This window comes from Panicum virgatum, chromosome 6K (genome assembly GCF_016808335.1).
Source record: "Panicum virgatum strain AP13 chromosome 6K, P.virgatum_v5, whole genome shotgun sequence".
Taxonomy (NCBI): Eukaryota; Viridiplantae; Streptophyta; class Magnoliopsida; order Poales; family Poaceae; genus Panicum; species Panicum virgatum.
Genome location: NC_053141.1, coordinates 38,463,469 through 38,472,090, shown reverse-complemented (window position 1 = coordinate 38,472,090; position 8,622 = coordinate 38,463,469). Strand labels below are relative to the sequence as shown.

The 8,622-nt window shown below is 54.1% G+C and overlaps 1 protein-coding gene across 1 annotated transcript; it reads left to right on the top strand.

The window, feature by feature from the left end:
- The first annotated feature begins 4,558 nt into the window (after window positions 1-4,558).
- On the top strand, window positions 4,559-6,438 carry LOC120712533 (chaperone protein DnaJ-like). The gene is made up of 5 exons (XM_039998331.1): window positions 4,559-4,905; window positions 5,087-5,183; window positions 5,284-5,351; window positions 5,460-5,609; window positions 6,053-6,438. Exons 1-5 carry the CDS (start codon window positions 4,795-4,797, stop codon window positions 6,101-6,103), a joined length of 477 nt encoding a protein of 158 aa, XP_039854265.1. The 5' UTR covers window positions 4,559-4,794; the 3' UTR covers window positions 6,104-6,438.
- Window positions 6,439-8,622: the final 2,184 nt, after the last annotated feature.

Here is an 8,622-nt window from a genome sequence, read left to right as displayed (position 1 = left end):
TGTCACGGGATCAGTGGGTTTCCAGCCGCGGCAAAGCAGGACCGAAGGAGCCCATTGCAGCTGTCCACGATGTCAGTGCTCTCATATCTGGGCAGGAACGACAGGGAGGGGTCGATCAGAGGCTCGCCTGTTCCCGAGACGTTGGTGAAATGGCGAGCCATTTTTGGGAAGCGGTTTCCGTCGTAGCTCATGCAGAAGAAGCCTTCGAGGGTCTGGGGCAGCCTCCTGCGGTGCTCCGGGTGGGAGATGAGGTCGCGCCAGCGCCTGCAGACCATTTTGCAGCGGCAGATCGATTTCACGGGCACGCGCGAGATGACGTCGTCGGTGAGCTCGGCCACCGCGTCCCGCGCCCCGCGCCCCGCCCTTCTTCCTGGAACTCCTCGCCGCCCTCTTCTTCCTGGCGCTCCCCGCCATGGCTGCGGAGACGAGAAGCCGTCAATCTGCGGAAGAGAGAACGGAAGGGGCCGGGGGCCGGGTCCCAGATCCATTGGTGACGGGAGAACGAATGGAGAGAGGATCCGTCGAGTGCGCCGCGTGCTCACCGCAGGAGACCTGTGGAGGGGCGGTGTGACAAACCGTCAAATTAAAACTCTAATTAACCGTAATGTTCGTTATTTAAATACATCGGGCGTATTAGCTTAACGGTTTAATTTGGCGATCCTTTCTCAACCCACGGCCCGATCGAAACAACATCGGTGGTCTCACACGAAGGTGAGCGCAGATGGTACGAGCATCACACAGTACTTAAAAATATATACACCAAACGCTTATGAAACATTTAGTTTATAAACCGAGATCGAAATACATAATAATATACAAGTGTGCCTACCATTTATACAAAGTTTTATAAACATGGATTCTGCTCACTACAACACATAAGAATCTAAATGAAATTTCACACTCAGCCCACGAGTGTGAAATCCCATACACTCCAAAGCTACGCGCCTGGGTCCTCGACGTTCCACCCATCCGCGTCCAGTCGAACAAACTTGGCGCAACACGGACAGAAGTCTACGTGTGCGGGTCCTGAAATCATTTTTCCAACAAGCCCTAAGCAACTAATACTTAGCAAGACTTAACCGACCAGTGGGTATAACTTAGTCCACATATCTAGACATGCAAGGTTTTCTGGCTAGTAGTTGGTTTTGCAGAAAAGCACTACAAGTGAGTCCTTCTTTCCAAATTTTATCTCCCATTTATATCGATAGATCCACTAATAATCTAGGATTTTGCAATTCTACAACAATCAAGGTGAGCAATACATTAATTAAATAACAGCGGCCCTCATTGCATCTCATCTCATTATATTCCATTTCCTTTCTACGATGTGACCAAGAGATCAAGGTTCTCATAACCGCGAGACACGGCGGATCAATCCGATTTAACCTTGCAAGGTGGACCTAACCAACACGGTACCCAAAAGCCCCGTCGGACCCCACGCACCAACCTTTCCCCTCCCCGCCTCGAACTACAGGAACCAGCCCAACGACATATGGTCAGCCGAGCTCAACGTGAGACCACCAAAAGTAAACATATGCATCCCCAATTCTCCGCGACTACTCGACTCGCCCCAGAAGTTGGGTGCGGGTTCCTGTACTTTCGAAGCAAAGCAGTACTCGGCTTACCGGTTTCGACTACCTCCTACTCCCGGCATGCGGCTAGTACAATTCAATCCCCGATCAGCACAACCGACAACGGAACGGTCCTTAATCGACACAGATGGGGCTACACCTTCCCCCATCCGGTCTCCCATCCCATACCTTCTATTTTGAATATAATAATTCATATACTGTAATATAAAGACAACCTATATCTCGCGAGTGACAAAATTATCACTCGACTTCTATCGAGCCATATTAAGCATAGCAGTTTTAACGACCTATTCATACTAGTATAAAGCCCAGGAAAACCTAGGGATCATGCAACTAAGGTTTCAAACAATTCCTAAAGCTAATGCACAATTATTAAAGACATATATAGGTGTCATAATTTGAAATAGTAGGATGTGCACCGGGGCTTGCCTTCGGGCTGCTGCTCGACACTGGGCTCAGCTGGGCCTTGGGCCGGGTGCTCACGCCGCTCTCCCTGCTGAACTTGCCTCTGCTGCTCCTGTGGCTCGGCGATCACCTCATACACGACTCCCTCGGCGGCGGCGTCTACACGTATGCAAATGATATGAGAATGCATGCATGTGTTGCAATCTTAAAATAGCCAATGACTAGATGCAACTACTAGTAATTTACACAAAAATTGCACTCCCAGGCCCAGAACAATCCCCAAAAATCCGGAGTATCCGGACGAATACCCGGAGTATCCGGACCCCCAAATCCGGAGTTTCCGGGCCTATACCCGGAGTTTCCCCCGGAGTGTCCCAAACCCGGAGTATCCGGGCTTATACCCGGAGTTTCGCCCGGAGTGTTCCAAAACCCGGAGTATCCGGGCTTATATACGGAGTCTCCGAACCTGATAGCATTTTTGCCCCAAAAACTGAAATCTCGATTTTGGCAAAAATAACACACCAAATTTGAAACTCTCTTTAATCCTAGTTTAATGATGCATATAGAGATGATTGACCAAAGAAAACCACCTAGAACCTCCTAAAAAGATAGATCGGGGCGGCACAAATTTGAATACCTATGATGAGCTTTTCGTGCGCGAAGAACTTGAAACCGAGGGCACCCTGGGAAGGAATACATGGGGAAGATGGCCCTTCACGCGGATTCGAAGTCTCCTTGGTCTTGAGATCGATTCGGGGTGGGGGATTTGGAGTTTGGGATTTGTGGAGAGGGAGAGCTTGTGAGGGAGGTGAGGGAGAGAGAGGTTACGGGAGAGAGTGAGAGTGAGTGAGAGAGTATGTGTTATTTTCTATTTAAATGATTGTGGGGTCCAGATGACTAAATTATAGAAATAGAAAATCCACACCCAAAATATCCGGACCAATAGCCGGAGTATCCGAGTGTTACAGGCGGGCTCGCGCAGATCGGCTGCCCCCGTCGGCTCCGCCGTGCGAATTGCGGCGGTGGAAGGTATTGAGGTCCGCGGCGGCGAGGACACGGAGACGAGAGAGACCGCAAGACGAACAGGAAAAACAAGGAGTGAAGTCGCCTGGGCCCTTCTGATCATGGGCGGGCCCACGCAGTCCATTGGGCTGAACGTGGAGTCGCTACTTTAAACAGGCCCAGCCCAGGGAGCCATCAAACCCAGCCTGGCCGAATGTGCAGTCGCTACCTCAAACGGGCTTCCATGAGAATCCAGCCCATTAGAAGCCTAAATGGTGTGCATGAAGCCCGTGGAAGTCTAAACGCCTATACCGGTTTGGACATGTGCCACAAAATAAAAGACAAAAAAAAGAGTATAAATATCTTATTTACAGTCCAAGACCGATTGAGTCTCCCACTGAATAAACAATTATCTGAAAATAAAAAAAAGCAATCGTGCTTATGCTAAGACTTAAAATCCCAATTCCGAAGGGGAAAATTTCACGAAAATATAAACTTAACTCGGTTCGCCCATCCAAAGCCATCCTGAGCAAAACCGTACACATCTTGAGCCAGAAGAATCACATCCCAACGAAGTAAACAATGGCAAGTCGGTAGGATGGACGAACTAGATGCAAAATTCGTCCTCAATGCGAAAGTTTGCGTTTTGACGAATTGCTAATCTGGGTGGCAACTTGCGCTCAGCATTATTGGCGGACCTGTCAGATTGAGGTGACGAAGGAATATATGATCTTAGGCCATATATGCCGCCCTAGGTGCACCGTATGTTTCGACCGCCCTTGTATTGTTTTATCGTGGTTGCAAGCTGCAACTAGTAGCAGAATAAAAACAATAAAAAATGTACGTACCCCAGTCGGTCGCAGGTAGTAGTCGGTTAGAGGGAGCACCCTCGCATCGCGTGGCTCCAAACAAACATCGGCGCCCGATAGGTAGCGCATGGGCTGCTGTGCGCTGCCATGGCGCACGGGCAGCAGCAACCGAACCCGATCAGCCTCGAAGCGCTGGAGATCCATCGACCTTGCCGGCACGCACCTCCCGGGGGACGAGGACTTGTGCGCTGCACCCGTTCACCCCCCACGCCGCACCTACCGCTGGCCCCTATGGACCTACCACGACCGGAGGAGCCCGGGGGCCCGGCCAAACGTACCACGGCAGCAGGGGTCGGCCACTCCATCCAGCCAGTCACCAGTGGGCAGCGGGGTCCAAAAAATACAGTATCCATCACATCAAATATTCAGACACATGCATAAAATATTAAATACAGTTGAAACAAATAACTAATTACATAGTCTAATTGATTAGCACGAGATGAATTTTTTAAGCTTAATTAGTTCATAATTAAACATTATTTGTCAAGTAACAATAAAATGTGATACAATATCAAAATCCAAATTTTTTCGAGAACTAAACAAGGCAGCGAGTGAGCCGGCAGCAGGTGGGGGGGGGGGGCTTTTAGGCGGACGTGGACGCGCGACGGCCACGCCACGCGCTGCCGGCCGGTGCTGGCCGACGCCGGGCTCGCGCGGCGGCGCGGCATAAAAAAAGATGGCAAGTTGGCCCCTTGCGCCGCTTGCTTGCTTGCTCGCTGGCTGCCTCCCCGATTCCTGGGGCAGGTGCAGCGCACGGCTCCCCCCGGGGTGCGCTCCGCTCGCCGCCGCCGCGGCTATAAGTAGCGCGGCAGAGCAGAGCAGAGCACCCGGCAGGCACACGGAGACACTCAGACACAGCTCGAGCTCGCGGCGAGTCGAACGCGCGCGTCCGAGTCGGGTGCTGGTGAGTTTGGTGTCCGGACGCGATGGCCGGCGGCGCCAAGAACGGCGGGGGGCCGAGCCTGTACGCGGTGCTGGGCGTGGCCAGCGACTGCTCCGACGCCGAGCTGCGCAGCGCCTACCGCAAGCTCGCCATGGTCCGTGGCTCCGTGCCCGCGCTAGCTGCTCACTTCAATCCGCCGCTGTCTGCTTCCCCTGCTCCTCCTCGCCCTGCGTGCTCGGCTTGCTCTGTTTTGCCGGCCGGCGCGGCGCGGCTTGGCTCGGCGGCTCGGCCCGTTGCTTGCTCACACTCACACCCGTGCCGCGGTTCTTGGGCAGAGATGGCACCCCGACAAGTGCGCCGGCGCGGGGAGCTCCGCCGGCGGCGCGGACGCGGCCAAGGCGAGGTTCCAGAAGATCCAGGGAGCCTACGCCGGTAAAGCCTCGCATTGGATATTTTAATTCCTCCAATTTTCAACGCACGACAGGAAAAGTGACGTGATTTTTTTTAAAAAAAATAACTGGAAACTGAGCAGTTCTGTCGGACCCCAACAAGCGGATCCTGTATGACGTCGGGGCCTCCGACAGCGACGGCGACGATGACGTACGCTCCTCACACACTCTGTCTGCACCTGCCAGTTTCGAAGAGATATTTTTTCGCGGCCGCCCTGGCCAGGCTGACCCTTTTTTTCCCGTGTCTCTCTTCTCGCAGGGCGCCGGGGAGATCCTCGGAGATATTCTCGACGCCATGAGCCAGGCAGGCCCCGCGCAGGAGCCGGGCAAGGGGGAGAGCCTGGAGGACCTGCAGCGGCAGTTCGAGGAGCTGTTCCTGCGGCCGTCGCCGTCGTCCTTCTGCCCGCCGGTGCGCGCCGCCCTCTCGATCCCTCACCCGCCATTCCCTTCCCCCTTTTCCCAATTTTCGCCCGGAGCCGACGAGGCCGGCCCAGTGCCTGCCCTCTGCGTCCGTGTCCCTCTGCTTCATCCCGAGGCCGGCCCATGTCCTTTCTGCCGCGCCAAGCAGGGCACACGACGTGACGGCCCGTGCCCGTCCGTGCGTCGGCGTCGCTCTCCAGCAGGCAGCAGATGGCCGGCCCCCCCTGTCGGGGCGGCGGCGCTGTCGCTTTGTGGCGTGCGAACGGGCACCTAGTCGATCAGGGTCCACGAGGCTCGGCGTCGGCACGCTGCTGCTGCTTCGCCGCACTGATCTCCGTCAGCAGCGATCAGGGTGGATTTTATTATGGTCGGGCCGACCGCGGCGACGGCCAGATGAGTTTAACCCGCGCATCTCCTATGTTTTGGCTGCAGGACGACGGCGCAGGGAAGTCGGCGGCCAAGAGGAGGGCCGCGCGGAAGTAGGGCCGGCCGTCGAGGGCCCGCTCGCGCGTGATTGAACGTTGAAGAAGACGCACGCTGCGATTTGGGATGATCTACTACGTAATGAGCCAGCAGAGACAGCGACCTGCGAGGATCGGAGGAGGAGGCTGCCTGTTCTGTCTGTGCGACCCAATAACCCCGGCCGGCGCCCTCCTGCACGTTCTGATGCTTCGCGTGCTCTCAACTTTGTTGCTACGGATTGGCTAGATTGGTGCCGTTATTGTCTCTGTACGCACGCGCGCACCATGCCTTCTCGAATTAACAAGACGCCGACGGGAAATTTTCCCAAGTGCTTGCTTGATAGTACTATCTGGAAACTGTCATCTTTGCCTTAAACTGCTGCACAAACAGAACGCTCTGTGTTTTGTCTAATGGATGAAATGGGGCAGGGCGCTTTTGCGCTCAGTCTAAAAAAAAACTATGAAATGGGGCAGGGCGCTTTGCTGTCAGTCTAAAAAAAACTATCTCAAAAGTGCAAATTTTTTTTCTTTTAGCAGAAGAATCCCTGCTGGCATATAGTTTCTTCGAGAGATTACTTCCTGCTGTGCTTTTCTCTCATATCAAATCAGCATCAACAGTATTTTTCTCTCACAGCAAATTAGTACTGGACACCAGTCATAGCCGGCCGAATAGAGCGAACGGATGCTAGACGCATTGGCGTAGTACGACGTTTCGGCAATCCACGGCTTTTCGGTTGCGCCATGGCTGGCCGCGCACGTGCGGAAGTCGGCTCCCTCCTCAAGTGGGCCGTGGCCCGTGGACCTGCCGAGTGCAGAGGCTGCTGAGTTCTGCCGCGAAAAGTCTCGCGCGCAAGCTGCCGCGGCGCGCTGCTGTTCCCTGCATCTCCTGACCGGCCCAACCAAACCCCTCGCGGACGCCCTGTGCGCGTGCGCGCGCGCGCGCGCGAGCGGTGGCGGGATTCCTGACGCGGACCGCGCACAAGCAAGCGGCCGGCGCTATCGGCGGCAACTTGGCCGGGACCAGTTCGCCGTCCAGGGAGGAAAGCGCGCCGCTTCGCCCGAAGTCTCTCGGCCGGACCCTCAGTCCTCACCCGGTTGGTCCACACAAACCAGGCGCCTGATCGGCCGGCCCTGCACAATTCCACAGCGCCCGTGCGCGGGCGTCCGCCGGCATCTCGCGGTACAGCAACTTGCAGCCGGCCGACCACCGTGCGCTATCCTAACCCGGGCCCGGCGGCCGCGACGGCGACGGGGGAACGAAACCGAAAAGGTGACCCGCAACTTGGGATTATTATTTCTTCGAGCTGTCCCCTAGGTGGATCGATCCTTGGTCAAGTGCGCAGGTCCGCCGCGCTCGACAGCGACGCGCCGCCGCCCCCAGCAGGTGACGGGAGAGACAGGAAAGGAGAGGAGGAAGAACGAGCAAGGATTCCTCCTCGGCAAGTTGGGGGGCGCCACTTTCCACTTGGAGGGGGCCAGGGCGGAGCCACTTCGGGAAAGGTCTGGCCGATTGGCTCCCCAGCCGACCGAGTCCAAGTGGAGTGGATGTGGACGTGGTGCCGCCGCTTTTGTGGATGCCAGCGGGGTGAACTGATCGCGGTGGCTGCCACCGTGCGGCTCGCCTGTACAGGTCGCGACGGAAATTTGAAACAGTCTCTGCCCTCCTAGTTCTCCGGCTATACGAAACTCAGTATTCACTATTCAGTAAGATGAAACAGTGGTGCGGTCGAGGACGTATTATCTTGGCATGCATCGACATGACTGCATCCACAATGTATGTGGACGATAATGTTGTCAGAGAAGCAAAATTTATCTACCGGCCATCTTTTCTTTATGTGCATCTCGGGCGTATTTCAAATTGCGCTGCAGGTGCAAGTTGGCTACAATTCGCGCAAGAGATGAGTAGGACGTTAAAGTTTATATACGAGAAACACGGTGTGACATGGACATGGAATCGTACCAGAAAAAGGCTATGCCAATCGAAATTAGTGTGGCGTTCACGTGGTTTTTGCTGACGCATAGGCATGAAAAAGGATCCCCCGCCTCTTGATGGTGGTGGTGATAGCTGATAGATGTTGAAGGTCTTCTTTTTCAGGTCGGTATATGTATAAGGTCATTTTTCACTCCCAATCCTATTTTTACCACCGTCCGGAGGATTTAGAGCTCACGGTCCATTACGCATGCTCCCCGACCACCGGTCTCACTCCGCATAATCTCAACCCCACATGGTGGGTCCCTTAATATTTTCGTTACTTTTCAATTTCTCTTTTCGTTCCATCTTCCGTCTCTCCTTGCTCTCTCTTCGGGTGTGGCTAATTTACGGTCAATCGTACGGGAGGCTCCCGTACGGTCGATTTTCCGACCGTTACTTTTTTCCATTTATAGAAATTTTTTTGTCATTTTATGATTAAAAAAATTTAAAAAAAGTACAAGAAAAGTTTTTGGAGACAAAAAAACATTTCAAGCAAAAATATTAGAGCAGAAAAAAAATTCAAGAAAAAAATTGGAGACCGGAAAAAAATTTGCAAGAAAAAAAATTGG

Bases quoted from the DNA above. Each gene is read 5' to 3' on its own strand.
- LOC120712533 (XM_039998331.1), top strand. From the start codon at position 4,795: ATGGCCGGCGGCGCCAAGAACGGCGGGGGGCCGAGCCTGTACGCGGTG. The intron at 5,352-5,459 runs GTACGCTCCTCA...CTCTTCTCGCAG, and splicing joins ACAGCGACGGCGACGATGAC to GGCGCCGGGGAGATCCTCGG. The intron at 5,610-6,052 runs GTGCGCGCCGCC...TTTTGGCTGCAG, and splicing joins CGTCGTCCTTCTGCCCGCCG to GACGACGGCGCAGGGAAGTC.